This window comes from Crocodylus siamensis, chromosome 1 (assembly GCF_052110815.1).
Source record: "Crocodylus siamensis isolate JL-2025a chromosome 1, ASM5211081v1, whole genome shotgun sequence".
NCBI classification, from domain to species: Eukaryota; Metazoa; Chordata; order Crocodylia; family Crocodylidae; genus Crocodylus; species Crocodylus siamensis.
The window spans coordinates 254,303,853-254,322,288 of record NC_143395.1 but is presented as its reverse complement, the minus strand read 5'-3'; the positions used below and the strand labels follow the sequence as shown (position 1 = coordinate 254,322,288).

At 37.0% G+C, this 18,436-nt stretch overlaps 1 protein-coding gene across 2 annotated transcripts in view; it reads left to right on the top strand.

The window, feature by feature from the left end:
- The window catches only part of HLCS (holocarboxylase synthetase), a 195,795-nt gene that overhangs the window by 165,146 nt on the left and 12,213 nt on the right, over window positions 1-18,436 (top strand). For both annotated transcript variants that reach the window (XM_090060519.1, XM_090060511.1), the window contains exons 7-9: window positions 11,504-11,571; window positions 12,353-12,513; window positions 16,322-16,436. In XM_090060519.1, the coding sequence (XP_089916645.1) occupies window positions 11,504-11,571; window positions 12,353-12,513; window positions 16,322-16,436 (344 nt within the window). The remainder of the gene's footprint in view (window positions 1-11,503; window positions 11,572-12,352; window positions 12,514-16,321; window positions 16,437-18,436) is intronic.

Genomic DNA, 18,436 nt, shown 5'->3' with positions numbered 1-18,436 from the left:
TTTCTGCTTCTCGTTACAGATAACTGAGACAACTCACTCTTTGAGAACTTATTACAGTTAAATTATTCTTTATTCAGTGTTACTTCATGAATCTAACAGAACTTTGTCTATAGTCAGTTTTATCATCTACATCAAGGGTTAGTTGTGGTGTGCATGCTACAGGTAGTACAGGCAGCCTCTGCGTGGCTTATAACAGAGTGGGGATGGGACGGTCAGCACAGTGGTAAATGGGGCAGGAAACAGAAAGTAGAGTACCAGATTAAGCAAGAAGTGGGGCAGGAGGCACAAAGCAGAGCACCAGATCAAGCAGGGTAGTGCAGGAAGTACAAAGAGCATCAAATGGGGAAGGGGGTCAGAGTGGCACTTGAGGAGGGTTTGGGGCAAACATGTGGCATACTTGCCAAAAAGGTAACCCCTACTGTCATACATAAAGACCCCAGAACAGTAGTGGGATCTCATGATATGAAGGCAAGAATATGTAGGTCCCTGGATTATCTTAATCTGCCCCTGCTGGTTGATTTATTACATGCATTGGCAATGTATTCTTTATTTGCATTTGGAGGATCTAAATAAAAAAAACTACACAGGGGTCTGTAGATTTATTTGCAGAAGCCCAGATAAAGAGAATCTACTGTTTTTGGATTTAAATATCAGCATTTATTGTGTGTTGAGTTTGTGGTTTAATTTTACATTATGATGCCTCTTTCTGGAGTCTACAGAGAATGCTGTGGCCAGCATAAGTTAACTTCTTTATTTTCAAATTCACTTTTAATAGCCCACAAAATTAATAATTGGAATTTTCCATCAAATTGGCCTAGTCTAGTAACTGTGGTTTTCAAAATTGATCTTTTAAATATTTGGAAATAGAACATTTCTGTTCTTTATTTATGCCATTTTGAGCATTGGCTCTTGCAGGAGACAATTAAGTGCTGCATACTTTAGTCCTGAATTTAGAAATCTGGATGTTTCTTTTAACACTACATGGGAACAGCTAATGTGAAGCTTTGCTGGTACCTGATGAGGGCATTTTTTTATGCCCTAATTACAGACATGAATGAGGTATTCAGTTCATTTAGTTGTTTCATTTTTTATTTTCTATTTTTAAAAAAAATCACCATATAGATAAGCAAGCCTAAGAGGCAACCCAGTACATAATGGGAAATGACATCTGATAATGGAAGATAAGTCTGTAGGTGAAAATTGAAGCATCTGATCTACAATGCAAAATCAAATTTTTCTCCAAAGAAAACACCTGTTTTCCAGAAATTACATTTTTCATCAAAAATAACTTAATGTGGAAAATTCTCAACCCACCTTAATGCTGATTTTAGAGAATGATATATGGAATAAACAAACTAAGTAGTTACAAATGATAGTCCAGAAAAAATTCTGGGGTGCAAGTTGCTTTTTCCCTTTTCTGTTTATAAAGATAAACCCTTAAATTTATGTCTATAGATATTCCAAGTATCTCCTACTTGGAGTTATGGGAGTTTTCTTTATATGAGATGAGCACTTTCCATGTTACAGGGCATTCTTATGTGTTGCATTAATCTTTTAAAAAATACTTTTGTGAAGCAATTTTGATGTTCCACATACTAATGTTTTAACTGGTAAAATCTTGGCTCTTTTGAAATTAATGAGAGTTTTGACATTGATTTCTATGGGACCAGGACTTTACCCACGTGCTGTTCTTTTTAAAAGTCAGTCTCTTTGTACACCAAGGCAATAAAGTCCTCTTTTTTAGAGTATGTAATCCAGTATATTTGATGGAAAAAATGTTGCTAATATAGTTCTGATTTTCTCAGTAACTTTTGAATACATATTTGTTCTATTAACATTTATAACACAGCCAAAATGTTAATGTTAGTTTATTGCCACATAAAGGTAACCAGTCTAATTCCTGCACATACATTCTGAAATATGTTGTATTTGAAAGCTATATAAAAAGTTGAGATTGGATGTGAGGCAGAGTTAATATTTTGTTCTGAAATACTGATAGATGCTTTTTATGCCATCAAGAGTGCTGAAAACTGATAAATTACATGAAAATTCAGTTGATTATTTCCCATGCTGAACGCTTTTACAGAAGGAATACAATCCTACCTGATAACTCATCTGAAGTATAGTATTAGTGCAGGGACCAAAACCAGGTTATATAGGAAGCATGTTATCTCTTATTTTTATACCTTTAACAGGAAAACTGTTGTATGTATCATTAGCCAGAGAAAACAGTGAAAATACCATTAAAGTAAAAGGGGCAGGGGAAGACTAATAACATGGTACACTGCTCTGTTCCTGAGCCAGTCACTTCATTAGCACTTAAGATAACTTTCAGCCTAATTTGGAACATGATACGTGACACAAACTAAAACAAACGAGACAAAAAGAACCAGATGAGAAAATGAAAATGTTGTAGTATTCTTTTCCTTGGTATGACTAACTTTCTCTAACTTTGTAACTGCTTTTTGATGTAAATAGTATTTAGCAGTAAAGGGGAAAATGAAAAACAAGTTTGTGTGGAATGTAAGTAATATAGGGCCTAACATGAGGGATGTTTCAGAGGAAAGTCTTTTTTTAATAACTTTTATTAGACTAATTATATATTTGAGAGATATGTTGGACAAGCTTTCAGGCACAAAGTGATTTTCAGAGACATTTTAAGGGGTATAATTGCTTAAGAAATGTTTAATTTCTATTATAATTTTTGCGGGTTTGTCATAAAATCTGCTTTAGATTTTCTTATGGTTTTCTACTTTAAAAATGATCCTGTTTTGTTCAGAAAGGGACTCTTTTCATGTTTATTTTAGTAAAATTACATATGCATTTATTTCAGAATTAATTCAAAGTACTTGTCATGCTGATATGAAATAATTTCATTCACTTCAGTGGTTGAAGCTGGTTACTATTTAACATCAGACACAGCTTAGGACAGGAAATGAAGAATTATCTGAATAAATTGCAGAGACATTTTGGTAGTGTTAATGATGTTGTAGCTCGGATGATCCCGGAATTCTGTGAAATACAAGGATTTTGGGGGGGATGATATCTTCTACTGGACCAACTACGTGGTTGGAATAAAGTTAGACAGACTTCTGAATGCAAGACATTCTTGTGGTAAGTGTGACATATGTACCCAAGCTGGTGTTTGGACAAGACACCAAGACTGAAATCTCTCTGCTTACAAATAGTATTCTCCTTATTATCACATGTGAAAGATGACATTCAAAAGTGTTGTGTGAGTTCAGTAGTGACTTAGAGGGAGTGCTTTGGAATCATAAAGCTTGGGTTTCCTGACACAATGATAAGTTAATGTAGACAATGTTAACTTGGAAGCAATCTGGCTACCAGCTGAATCACTACCATCATCTTCTCTACAACCTTGGTTTATGTTGAGGTCTCTTTGCTTGACACTGCCCAGGTTTGATCCTACTGAGGTTATGAAGTATGATAAAATTACAGATCAGTGTTATATGGTTATAGGTTATGTTGATGTGCACATTGTAATTATTTTACAGCAACCATACAATTCCTTATTCTGGGTAAGAGCAGTTAGATCTGTTTTTGATCGATATGGTTATAATTCTTGGTAAAGTTCTAAAGCTATCACTTTTTAATATGTTGTAATAAATTTGTTTTATTTTATCCCAGTAACTATTATGTTTCTTAAATCTTGGCACTGGAGTTCATTATTAATGAAAACGGTTGCATTTCCATTTATTCTATCTTAACTTTTCAGTAGGCTTCAGGTAGGCTTTTGTGTCATCCTTCCCCATCTCCTGCCCTCTGCCCCCTTCCAAAGTAAAGAAAAGGTTATGGTTTGAAAAATTACTTTTTTAAAAAGGAAAAAATAAATTGTTCAGAATATTATTTTTCAAAATTAAAACTGAAACAACTTTAAATGTCCCTCCCATCATATCTTCCTTGGAAACGCCCTTCTTTACTATAAACTTATACTCTTGATGATATTAGCAGAGAACTGGATTTAGTGAATAAAATAGTTCTTTAAGTTCTGAGTTTTGGAACATTACCAGTGTGTCTGAACCCAGGTTTCAAATTTTACTGGCACTTTGTTGGCAAACCAGTTTTTTGGAGTCCTTTCTTATTAGAGTATGTTTCCTGACACCTTTGGCTGTATGGTACTGTGTTTTTAAATGCTCTTTTTTTTTTTTTAATAAAATAAGCCTAATAACATAACCAGATAATTAATTTATAAAATAAGTGATATAAAAATAGGGTAAAGAGACAAGAAAATTACTATTTTTAAAATGCAACGGGGACTACAATATGTATATGTATTACTGTTATGCCTTTTTCACTCTGTGAGCCCAGTTCTCAAAATGCTTTACTAGCCTAAATGGTTATTGCTGTGAGTGGCCACAGTAACTTAATTTTATCACAGTAGCACTATGTATTGGAATAAATATTTACAACATTGAACCCTAAGTTTGAACTCTCGTTGCTATCATAGTATTTTTTCCCTGCCAGCTAGCCAATGTATATGCAATTGTGTAAGTCTTGCTAACACATTTTTGTTCACAGTGTCACCAGACACTTATGGGCCAGAAAAATATGACAACTTTAATGCATTCAATTCTTCCTTCTCAAGTAAGTGTTATAATAAGACAGGAGAAAGTGTCAGACTAATTTCAAAGGCTTTTGTAAATCTCAAGAGCTCTGGAACACCTTCACCACTTAATTTTTTTATGAAAGGATGCAAGACACTGATATATCTGGAAAGCTAAAAGAAACTGTTTTTCTAAATGATCACTTTCTCATGCCAGTGCCATTATAGGAAAACATATATAATGTGAAAGCAGTTTTGATTTCTGTATAGAAGTGAAAAATTTTCTAGAGTAACAATGCATTCTTGCTTTTATATAATTGTCTGTAAGGTAGAATGACTATGATCATTGTGATTGCTGAACAATTTAGGTAGTCTGTAAAGTATGGAAGTAGATGGCCCTCCAAAAGAAGCTGAGATTAGGAGCTTAAGCACATGATGAAATGATGAGGTAATGGCATGGTTGGGAGGTCCAGCAGAATGTGGCTAACCATTTTTTCTTCACGGGAAAGAGTTGTTTATCCACAACCACTCTGTCCACAAATGTACTTATGTGTTCCTAGAGATAAACTGATGGGTGGGTGATTTTTTAAAGTATATTTTGAGTTTGCTTAGAACAAGTGTGTCAAAGATGTGTCCCATAGAGTCACGTCATCTAGCCTCTAGTGCTGGTCCCACGTGGAGCCAGTCTGGGACTACCCCTGTCCCCCCACCAATATGCCAGATCCATTGCCTATGGCGCTTGCTGTGGCTGATCTGGGACTGCACCGTATGTGCTGCCCGCTCTAATAAGTCCAGGTCCACTCTCTGGACCAGCTAGAGTAGGCACTGAGTGCAACTTGCATCCTGATCTGACCAAAGCTGGCATCATGTGTGGCACAGTCCTGGACCTGCGGGCAAGCACTGCAGGCACTGGATCCCTCATGCAGAAGGAGGCTGGGGAGGACCTGTGCACCCAATCCAGCCCACAGGGCTGGCCTCATGCCATTCATCGGGCTAGTGGACCTGTCCCATACCAATCTTCTGGCCTATGGGGCCCAATGAATTTGATACCACTGGCTTAGAAGACAGGTAAAAGCCCTGTGTAGTCATAACATAATGAGAACAGAGTAAAGAATTCTCAGCACATGATGAATGGCAAGCTGTACAGAGGGGGAAACCCAGAATGGGTTTGTAGCAATGTGATTGAGTGCTATTTCCAAAAGATGTACAAGCCTGGTCACTGTTTTAGATACTGATGTCCAATGCCTAGATCTTCAAAACCCCTTCTCAGGTGCCATGGTATGTTGGAGGCACCTGTGCTCCTGGGTACCTAAGGGAACTTTTTTGGCCATTTTAAAAAGTGTGGGGGCTTAATACATGTGACACTGCAGTGTTCTAATTAGAACATGGAGCAGACTCAGTGAATTGAGTCTGCTCCGATGTGTTCTAATTCGAATGCCAAGAAGCATGTGTATAGGCAGCCTATGTGTTTGCTACTGGGCATGTGTGGAAGTACACATGCTGACAGGGCTGAGTAGCAATGTGTTGGTCTCAAAATTTAGCCCCACCAGGTTTCACAAACTGCATTTAGACCTCAGGCAAAATACAGCAGGAGGTAGTAGTGCCTCTCTTTTGCTCCACATCTCAGATCTTAGAGTATTCACTCTGGATGTGGGAGACATTGGTATAATTCAGTATTAATGAGGCAAGAAAAAGTATGAAAATAACTAATGTAGTTGTGAGGACTTTTACTTGGGATGGGGGAGACCAGTATCTTGCATAAATCAGAACAGCTCTATCATGAGTGCTGGTGGGGTGGGAGGGAACAGGAGAGAGAGAGAGAGAGAGACCTCCATTCCCAGAGTACTCTATTGCCTGAGTGACAAGTAGGATACATTAGAGAAACAGGGAGATGTGCTTTCAAGTCCTTTTAGGCAGAGGAGAGGTTTAAACTGCTCCTTCGTATCCCAGGTGAGTGCTTTTAAAAATATGATGGCGAAACTATCACTACATCCTCCCCTTTCTCTTTCTCCTCTTCTGATATTTTAGTAAAAACAGTTTGAGTCATCTACTTCCAGGAAATTATTCCTGTCTGTAAATGCTGAATGTAGAGAGAGATGCTTCCCTGCACTCTAGAGTTGGGTGCTTACCTCTCTTGGGGAAGGTGGGTTTATGTCACACTCCTTTAGTTGACTTTCCTATGGCTAGGTTAGTGGCTCTCAACCTTTTTGGACTTGAGGCAGCCCCTCTCCCCCATACGTTTTGTGAGTTGAATGGCATCCAATTTCAAAAACTAATTTATACAGTTACTTCCTTGCACAGGGGCTGGGCATTGGAGGTCTGGGATCTTCCACGTAGGGACAAGCCTCAGCTTGTGCTTATCAGCTTATCTTTCACAGCTCCCATATCTTCTCAGGGCACCCCAGGGTGTCCCAGTACACTGGGTGAGACTCACTAAAGTAGGTTAAGTAACTCCATACTCAGTCTGCTGGCTTTCTAGATCCCATTTTTAGGCCCCCAACTCGCCCCATGTGTTTTATAGGGAGCCTGTACAGCAAAGTACATAAAAGTAAGGCAGTGCCACTCATTTCAATACCTGTGAGAGATCTGACAGACTTCACTCCTGATGCAGAATTTAAACTAGACTAGTAGGTTACTATAATGTGGGTTTTGGGGGAAGGAGAGAGACATTTAAAAAAATTGAATTGTGTATATGCTCAAACAACTTTTTTAACTAGCAAACAATATGTTGTTTTAGCTCTTTAAAATGGCAATATAGTCCTTCCTCTAAAATTTAGTAAAAAACTGTGTTGCTTGCTGCTGCTAATTTTTATATGCTGAATTGTAATATGAAAGGGATTTTTGGGACATTACAAATTTAGGTAGGGAACAGTGTTGTCAAGAAAACTTCCATATAGAAGCAACAGTCTTTGCAGTTGTGTGTTTCAACCTCTGGCAATTTGTCCTCCTGGAGGATTCTAGGGAATGTCCTTATGATAACACTAGGAATGGCCTCATATAATAGCATCTGGACATTTCTTTAGACTATAATAGGGTTGTCAGTTGATTTCTTTTCTATAGACCTCTGGAGCTATTGTAAATATTTTAAACACTATCAAATGGGAAGGCTTTGTTTCAATATGGCTTATCCCTTAGAAAAATATATGCTCAAATTTTTTATACATAAGGTAAAGAGATGGATTAGTTTTTGAGGCTGAGGAAGTATAATGAAATATATGAATATATAAAACATATCAATAGGTATATTGCTAATTTCCCCAACGTATGTAATGGATTACAGTTATGGTTATAGAATAGTAAAAAAGAGAGAATTTTTATTTATTTAAAACATTATAGAAGACTTAGATCAAGTGTCATGGCTTTCTTCAGTTTGACTAAACATTTTATGCTTTTGTTTTAATACTGTTTCCAATTTTATATAGCATTCTCTGTAAATGAAATCACTGTAATTATTCACAAGCAACTTGAAGGGTGTGATTTTTAACTCCTTTTCCCTTCCCATGTACAACAGAGAAATGCAGAGTTAAGGATAGAAATCTGTCCATAACCTTACTCCATTGTGCCCAGAAATGTCAACATCTGGAATGTAATGTTGCCTTTTGTAATACCTCTGCAATACTGTAACACAGCAGGGTGCATTAATGAGAGTTTCAGCCTTAAACCCACAACATCAATGAAATTTATAGTTGTCAGGCTATTAACATTATTCAAACATAGTTTTTGTGGTTTCAATTCCCATTTTATGTTGGTATATAAAGAAAAGTCATTGTACTGACTAGTACTAGGAACTGATTCTTCTTTGGACCTGATAGTTCTATGAAACAATTAAGTGTTTTTCATTACACTTGACAGCATTCATAGCTGTCAAGACAATACAATTTTTTAAAAACAAAAATTAATATGTTAGAATAAGAGGTGTTGGTTGTAGCTGTGTTGGTCTAAGGACTTAGGCAGACAAGATTCTTTGGGTAAATGTGATATCTTTTTTAAACTAACTAAATAGTTGGAAAAATTGTTCTTTACAAGCTTTTTGGGTACAAACACTGTTCTTCAGGCATAGGGAGAATCCTTTCCCTGAAGTTGACTCTCCCTCTGCCTGAAGCAGGGTGTTTGTAGTCGAAAGCTTGCAAAGAACAATTTTTCCAACTATTTTAGTTGGTCTAATAAAAAATACCACATTATCCAAAGAACTTTGTCTGCCTATGTTTTTTTATTTCTGTTGGTTGAATTTTTTTAATTAAAAAGTTGATATATTTTGATTAGTTCATATTTTGAGAGATACCACCAAATATTCATGGTGGAAAAGAAAATTTGAAATGAAATCTAAACCCCTTTTTTCCAGAATCATTAAAATACTGTGAGTTCTGTCTTGTAGGTTTGGTTAAGCGTCTCAGCATAATCCATAGTTAATTCTGAGTGTAATACAATTTGGAGATGCCAAATAAGAGAATTTCCTCAAACTTTAAAAATGAAGGGAAAGTGGATTAAAGAAGGCGGGTCGGACTTGATCATCTGTTCAGGTCCCTTCCGACCCTACCAACTATGAAACTATTAGGAATTAAACGTCTGTGAGGAAACATGATGAGCATCACACTGAGGAAATCCCTTTCCTTCCAATCAGTCATAGATCGAATCCCTTTATTTTTTCAGTGGTTGCCAATAGCTGAAAATACAAATCCATTTAGAGTGGATTCTTTCTGGCATAGAACAGTGAAAAAGAATCTTCTAGAGACAAACAAATTATATATATAAAGTTCACAAGCACTTTATTATTGCCTTGGAGCTGTGCGGTAAGGCCCCTAGAGCAATCTCAGAACGCAGAGATAAATCTGTCTGCCTCCAGTTGTCTCAGCCTAAGTACTAGCAACTTCGCTATGTTGTGTCCCTCCTTACAGAATTTCTTCCTGGCCTTCAGCAGTAGAGACTCGGTCTTTTTTTTAATATAATGTTACCTGCTGCCAAACCTCTAATGGCTCCATGCCATACAGCTCTCTGTTCTAGAGGTCTGCATTTGGTTTCATAACTTTTTTCTTTTCTTGATTTTTTTTTCCCCCCTCCATAGATGTAGCTTGTAACCGCCTATGGTTTGTTTATTGTTTAAAGCAATTTTATCTTGTGAATATAGGAATGACATACTAGTTTATTTCAGCAAAATCTGTAATCTCTGCTTAACTCACCTTTCAAATTTAAATTAGATTTACTTGTTAGATTACCACAGACTTGGCGGTATTGCTAAAGAAATGCTGAAGATCTCTGACTTGCAAGATTCCTAGGAGACCATATGAAAGCCACATGAATCCAAAAAACCTCTCAGGAGTTTTCTGCTAGCTACGTCCCAGCACAAGCAAAGGTGTACTTTAATGGTCAGATTTGATGGTAGATAGTCCACTACAGTCCCAATAAGTAATTTATAGTGTCCAAAAGAACAATTATCAAGTTGTATTTCATGTGAAATGGAAGTGGGACTGGCAAAGAGATCTTCCGGCTCTTTGAAATGTCTCATGCTGATTCTTGCAATAATATGAGAAAACATCTGTTGGGCCTTTAAGTCATCTGTCAGCTGTAGTTCAAGAAGTAACTGTAATTAGTGAAGGTGCATTATAGCCCAAACCACTTTGTGGCTCTCAGAATAACATACTTAAATGATAGTCATTTTAGAACTCAAACCATTTAAGCAGAGTTATTCTGAAACCTTTGGGAGTATGATTACTTTTCTGTATTTCCTTTCCTTATCTAGCCACAGCCGTTAATAATACCATGTTTCAAGCCACGAAGGAAAGCAGTTGTATGGTTCCTTCAGTGGTTGTTTGCCATAACATTCATAGCCAGCCAGTGAGCAGCAGAGGGTGCACTTCTGCTTACAACTTTTAGTGTCACTTTCTTGATTCCAGGAAGACTTTGAAATCTGCTTCCTAAATTCAGGGGAAATACATTTGAGCTAGTTACTCTTTTCTGATTTTCATAGCACATACCATTAAAGCAAAATCACCTTTTACTTATATGCAGTATTTTGTATTTGCATCCCCCATAGGAAGAGAAATTTTCAGTCTGTAAATCATTGGCCGTATGTACTAAGTTTAGCCAGACACCAACAGCATCTCCTGGATCTAGTCTATTTGTAAATAAGCCCTCTCTTCCCCAAAACTGAAATTGTAATGAAGGATTGCAATGCAGAGCAAGTATATTTGAAGAAAGTTCTCACGGTAGATTTTTTTTAAAGTTAATGTTGACTCATTTGATGGTGTTAGAGTGCACTTTCTACTTATCCCCAGAGGGAAGTTAGTATTCTTTTAAGTGAAACTATTTTAAAAGCAGAACACAAGCCTAAAATAAGCCAGTGTTCTCTAGAGTTCTCAGAAGGTGTAGATTTATTTACTGTAGTTAAATCATAATTAGTTCTCAGGGGATAGTGTATCTTTTAAACTGCTTTATTGCCACCATATTGGTTTTCTAAATAATCAGAAACTGCTGCTTTTATATTCTGGAGTATGAACAAAAATTGCTCTAAGTAGAAACAAATGTCTGAAATTGCTAGTTGTTGCACACTGAAGATAGAAGGGTAGTTAGCTCTGTTAGTCTGAAGTCAAGCTAAGGCAAGGCAAGGCAAGGTGACACCTTAAAGACTAGTCACTGAAAACAGTGACACAAGTTAGAAGGAATAAGCACTTCCCTGAGAAAGTCTGAAGAAATGCAACCCACATGTACTTAAAGTAAGCATCTTAACTGAACTATGTATTATTTTTAAGTATTTTAACTTGATAATTTTTCAGTTAGTTTTTTTTAATCTTCTGGTGCCCATTTGATATACTTAGAAATAATCATTGAAAATGAGTAAATCATGCTTTTAGTGTGAAATAAAGCTAATATTTAAACATTAATGGTTGATCTTCCTGAACTTTGCTTACTGTTGTAGCTGATAAGTGTGTTCCTAATTGGCAGGTTGATGTTCGAGTTGCCTAAGGAAATGGGTTTAATAGCTATCGCAGTGCGACAAACACAAGGAAAAGGTCAGTAGGTCTCCTTCTAATGCTAATAAAGTAAAATGTATTTAGTGTTGTCAATAGGATCGTTTAATAAATTGCACTGTATCAAGAATATTTTGAATAGCGCAAGATGAATTGATAATAATATAGCAAGCATCTTTCCTTTGCCCCACCCCAGTTTTCATATTTATTCCAGCCTAAGTTGATAATGACCAAAAATAATTATTCCATGGTTATTTGGTGGCTTCTGTGGAATGATCTGCTCTATTTTCTGTTAGAAAGCCTTCCATATAATACAAGTGGTTATCACTACAGTGGAAATAAACTAAAGCAAACCATCCGAATCAGAATCAAAGCTCCCATTTGACTTTATGCCTTGAGTCACCATGGTTTGTGGTGTGGATTAAGAAAAGATTTCAATATCCAGCATTTTCAGGAGTACCTTTCACTAGTAGTTTTTCACTTTAAAAAGAAAAAAAGGAATAGTCATACTACAAAACAGCAAGGAAGTTCTGGTAGCATCTAAGTTCTTTATTTAGGAAGTTTCTATAAACATTATGGGCTGAGCATATAGTAACAAAACCACTACCTCCTAAGAAAAAGCAAAGAATTTTAATATAGCTTTTCTTTGAAATAATTTGGGAAACTATTGGATATTTACTTCCCGTAGATTCTCAAATGTAATCTGAGAATAAATGTAATCTGTGAAGAAATATGTTTCTCATCTCCTATTGTCTATATATAATTTTTTGCTCTATGTATTAGTGCTTACTCAATTTTGTTTATTCTTTGTTTTCCCTATCAGGTCGTGGCGGCAATGTCTGGCTCAGCCCTGTGGGCTGTGCTCTAGGAACTTTGCATCTCTCTATTTCTTTGGACTCCCAGCTAGGACAGAGGATTCCTTTTATTCAACACCTGATGTCTGTCGCTGTGGTGGATTCAGTTAGATCTATACCTGGATATCAGGTATCCCATTTGGTTTTCATTTGTTTTAAAATGCCCATTAAGTTCTTACTTCCATGGAGTTCAGACTTGAACTTGACCTTCAATAGGCAGTGTCACTGATTGTACAAGTTCTAGCTCTCTAATCACTGTACTGTATAACGGCCACCTAAAAGAGCAGATTTAGGCTTTTTGTTTCTTAATTTTATAAATATTTTTTTAGCCGATTTGGAGTTTGCCAAATGAGCATTGTCTGCTTTTGCCTAGACTGAGATCACCAAATTAATTTTGCTTGTGATCTGTTGAGCTTTTAAAATTCAGTCTCCAAAGATGATGAATTTACCGTTTACTTTTTCATGCTGTTGGATTAATTTATACTGTTTATGGAAACTTTGAGGAAAAGTAAGAGGAAAAAATTAATAAAACTGACAAATCCCTTTCTGCTTTTTTGTTAGAGCAATTTCAGTGGCCACTTTTTCCCTTTTAAAAGATTTTTTCCACCTCTTGTGAAAGTTTGAAAAAAAATAATGGTTTCTAAAGCAAGAAGTTAAGAGCATTGCTCTCAAGAGGGAATCAAGTGTCATGTCATCAGTGTGAAAATGAAGAACCAATCTTCTTCATCACCTCATAGATCTCCTTTTTAATGTTACCATTTCCTAATATTTGCTAACTATAAAACTTTGGTATTTTACAGAACTAGTTAACTAAAGCATATGTTTCCTGTATTATACAAAATCAATGACTTACACACATTTACACAAGAACCTTATTATAGTGGCACCCAGTAGCTTTTCTATAGTTCAGGGTCTGTCAACCCTTCTGTTAAAGCCTCTTAACTTCAGAGCTTCTTATCTTGTTTGTAATAATTGCTTCAGGCTGAAATTTGCATCATAAAAATCCTTGGATAGGAGTGAATTTTTGACTATTTGAAATAGATGAGAGTAAAGAACTAGCTCTTTAAATTATGATTCATAAAAGAGGGGAACGGAGTTAATAGTGTAAGAAACTTTTTTGCTTACTCATGCCATCTGTGCTATATTGTTAAATACAGAAGCTATTTTTCAGATACCTTTTTTAACTTTAGCCCATTCAGTAGCAGCAACTTGATTGGTATAATGGATTTTGGTGCAAAAAAGAATTAATATGCCAGTAGTACATATACTGGAGTCTACTGAATGTTGGTTTATAGTTTCATAATAACCTGTTGTGTTCAGGAAGCAGCAGCGAAATCTGTCTTGTAAGAAACAAAAAGCATATGTTAGAAGGGTTTCTAAAAAGAACTTATGTGATAGTTGGGGATAATGGGAGATCACCAATAGAATTCATCAAGAAAATCACTAAATATGTCTGGCTTAATTTCCTGTCATCCCAAACAGTGAAAGTAAATGTTCTCTTAACTTCCTGTTAGGTTTCTGGGTTTTTTTTAAAGAAAGGAAATCAAATTACAGACAGCAGGTTAAAATAATGTTAAGGGTCTGACTCAAATCCATTAAAGCAAGGAAATTCAAAATTTAATCTGAAACTCTATGCTTAAATTTCCTTCTTGGACCTATGTAATGCAGGGCTCTCCACATAGCAGAGGAACATACATGCCATATGAGCTGCAGGAGCTGGGAACAATGGACTAAGTTATGGATGGGGTTTCATTCCTAGCTCTGAATTTCCATACCTCTGTGGGCGTAAGTCAGATCCTTAATATTACTTTAACATACTTTAATGTGGTTCGCTATGCTCCAACTCCATTTTAGGATTTCCATACAAAAGTATCAAATATTTGTCTCTCAGATTATCAGTCAGTCATTTTTAGGTCTTTGTCCTTAATATTTACAGTTCTATGTAGACAGCAGTTTTACCCACCATCTACAGTTCTGGATTATCAGTGTGAAAAATCTTATATTTCAATATTAAATTTTATTTGTACACATCAGTGCCTGAATACAAACAAACAAATCTTGTCCATATAGTTTCAGCTGTCTCCGTCTCAGAACACTGTTTAGTAGCTACTCATCTCTTACATGTGCTACCCCTGCATGTAACTGGCAAAGTTACTGCCAAATACTTCACTTCTGTTTTAATTTTAAAAGTTGTCAGTAACTTTTTGGGAAACAACAGCACCTCACTTTGCTTTACTGGTATTATGTCAAACAACTCATGTCACTACAACATAGTTTATACTGGGTGCGTTTACACGTTCATAAATGTGCCTTAGATACATATTTAGTTTAGTACTTCCTTAATAAAGTACTAACTAAATGTGCAGTACCTGGAGTTACTGCACAGTAGCACTGGCACATGGTTATTTAGTGATGCTTGCTGCGCATTTGTGTCTGCACGGTTGGCTGTTAGCTCAGTTTTTGCCATGACACGCTACTAAGCAGTATATTAGGCTAATATGCAGTAAGTGTTTCATGTAGACACTTATGTGCAGTAAGTGTTTCATGTAGACGTGCCCACTGAAAGCTATTGTGGGCATGTCTGTGTGACTATTCTTTGCCATATTCAGTATGTTCTTAATGGTACCAGTGTCCGGTCTTAGTAATAGGCAAGGACTGGTCTTAGTGATGTGTGTTTTACTTAAGGATGAAGACAGCTGAACTTCTGAGTTTGATGCAGCTTATTTACACAGAAAATAATGATCCGCACGGGGTGCTCAGAAAAGATCGTTTAATATTGATTTGCTGGATGTCTTAACTGTGGCATACTTTGAAAAGAACTGTGTCTGAAGAATCTATTTATAAGGCCTTCCACAGTGGAAATGGGGATGTTCTAGTGTTTGCAGTAACAAGTATACTGCTGGTGTTCTCTTGTAGAATTCTTTATGGTACTAGAATCAGTTAGTGTTTCCTGTCCACATAGGCAGAGACATCTGTGTAATGGAATCCTCTCTGGCCTTTAAATCTGTCAGGAAAGTAGACATGGGTCCAGGTGCAGTTTTCACACATCCTGTAAAGGGATTTCATAATCTGTAAGAGGGGAGGAGGGAACCCGACTCTTGTACTCCAGGAGTACCTCCCATAATTTGCCTCTTGGGATCTAGTCATATACAGTTTTTCAAGTTCCAGGAAGCACAGTTGCTTTCTTTTTTGTATTTAAGTAGCTGGTGCAAAGTTCAGTTCAGTTCTGTGGTTTTAACAAAAACCTCTCTATTGCAGTGGAATGGCATCATATGATGCAGTTTGTGTTGCCAGAACCATAGTGCAGACTGAACATAGCTGCTTAATGTGTGAATATTTTTAGGGCATTTATCAAATATTTATATAGTTAGTTGCGCTCTGGAATTTTCTCCTGTGCTAAATTTCCTTTCTAAACTTCCTTGCTGAGCTTCATTGCCTCCCTGTCTAATTTCTGCAAAGTATCTTGGATAAGTTTATTACAGTGGTGACATTTATAAATAGCTGTTGTCACCAGTTTCATCTTTCTTGAATAGGTACTGTAATTTGAAATCTGTAATACACTTCCACTGCATGTAAATAACTTCTGCACTTTTTTTCTGTGGATACCAGTGACATGGATATATTCAGGGAAGACCTCTGCTACTTGCCTTTCTAGTCTCCCTTTTGGGTTACTTACAATGCCTTTAAGATGCTGGTAGCTGCTATATAACTTTTTACTAAATGATATCTGTCTTGATACTAAGCCACCAGGAAACTTCAGTGGCATCCAGTAAGCCTTCTGTACACTTTGATTCTTAAAGGCCTTAATTAACCTATTCTGAGGCAGCAACGTGATATGGAAATTATGGAATACTGAGTGACTTAATGGCCTGTGTGCCATTATAGTTTCTGTAAGGGAATAGAAAGCCACGTTTATAAACGCACATTTATTTCTTTAGGATATTGACCTGCGAGTGAAGTGGCCAAATGATATTTACTACAGTGACCTTATGAAGCTTGGTGGGGTTCTGGTGACTTCTACACTTACGGGAAAAACGTTTCACATACTCGTTGGTAAATATCTATTTTTAAGCATTGTTATGCCAGCTTTTTCTAAACCTGTTTTTTCATTTTGAATGCCTAAGTGAATTCATACTACAAGCATAAGAGCAAACCAGGACAGTAGGCAAGTTGGAATACAAACTATTGCATTCACTAAATCAAGAGAAAACCCAAAAAACTACAAGTGTCTTCACTGATTTGTGTCACTGCATGTATTGGGCTTAGAGAAACTGAAAACAGTCATCTGCATTGGTATGACAGATCTTAAAGAAGGGAAAAACAGGTATGGACAGTTTCACCTTTGTAGTCATTCATGAATCTAGAGTACTAGAGAGAAAAAAGTACTGTACTAATGCAGCAGTACTAACCCTCAGCAGCTCGGCGTGCGGCCGGCAGGAGAGGTTCCCCACTGGGCTCTGGGATCCCTGAGGAGAGGCTCCCCAGCTCCAGCAAGGATCTGAGCATTGACCTGAGGGGTTCCTGGGTCTGCTTCCAGCTCCTCCAATCAGGGGACAGGTAGCTTGCCCCAAGGCTGGGGCTCCAGGAAGGTCAAGACCCCTCGCAGCTTGGAGCAGTACTAGCACTGGTGGCTGTGTGGTAGATTTTTCTGTCTACCACGTAGGAGATCTGAGTTCAAGTCCCAGCTTTGGTGACTTGGGGTGAGTGAGCTAACAGGGAAATATTCCTCTTGCAGTGGAAAGGGGCCATTGTGCTTTCTCCCCCTCCAGGTACCAAGGCCCTATATTCCTTGTAATTTGACGTTTTGTATTTTGTGCCTTTTGTACTTCCAGTAATACCAACCAGTATCGTTTGTTCTGCTGTTTGTGTTTTACATTTTGGTTAACCCTGTCTTTTGTCAACTGAATGAATATGTCTATGATTGTAAGTGTCTAACCTTTGTTGAATCCTGCCCCCCTTGGGGCATAAACCCTATACCCCCTGGTTTATGCTGGTTATGTATCCAGTATTGTTCCCTCATTAAAAGATATATGGTTAAGTCCCCATTGGTGGTCTGGCTCTGCTCTATAGGGGGAGGAGAGTCCCTACACCTCCCACAGCACTTGTGCACCTGATTTGATCCCTTCAGTTGGAGAGGGGGTACCTCTTGGAATACCACCTGGGTTACACAAGCAACCATTCATATAATTTTATCTTGTGGTTTGTACTGTTACTTTGCCTTTTCATATCTTATCTTTGCTTTGCTGTGAATTTTCCCATCTCTGTTCAGCAAGGAACAGAGCAGATCTGTTGTGTATGCTCAGCAGCAAGTTCTAGCCTCAGTAGGAAGCTGCAGATTGTTCCTTTCTTCAATCTTGATATGTCAAAAATTAAGTGGCAGTCCCTTGACAAATTCAGGAGGATAGACATAGCACGACATGTGGGTATTTTGCAGAGAGAATGAAGATGTGCTTTCTTCCCAGATAGCTTAAATATAAAGGTGCAAGGAAATTACATAGTTGAAGTCAGTCATCATCTTTTTCTACAAAGTAGTTTCAGCCATTATTACATTTAATTTTGAATAATAAAAACTTTAGAAGTTGATTATATTTTTTATTGAGTTTACATATAGATAATAGAAACTGCATGGAGACGCTTAAATGCTTCCTCTTTGTCTTTTTAAAAGTGCATGCTGCTTCCATACGTTTTTTTCAGAGCCATTCTACTCTGAAGGCAATGAAATAGTGTTCTGTCCAAAGACAAAATCAAACCCATCTTGGAAAAAAAGGTCTTGAAAAAGAATTTACCTTCTTGTATAGGAAATCCTTTTACTGGCATATTATTATACTTTACTTTGGACCTGGAATTGCTCAACACATGCACCAAAACATTCAGATTCAATCTGGAACTAATTCTTTGTTTCCCTCAGTGATCTTCAGAAGAAGATTCTTCACAACAGTAGGTCTGAAAAGATGTATATTTTAATTTGGTAATCACACCCTCTTAAGTTTAACTGAAAGTTTCTAAGATTTCTGTGCCATAGTCTGCACTACCAGTCAAAAGTTCTTTTCCAA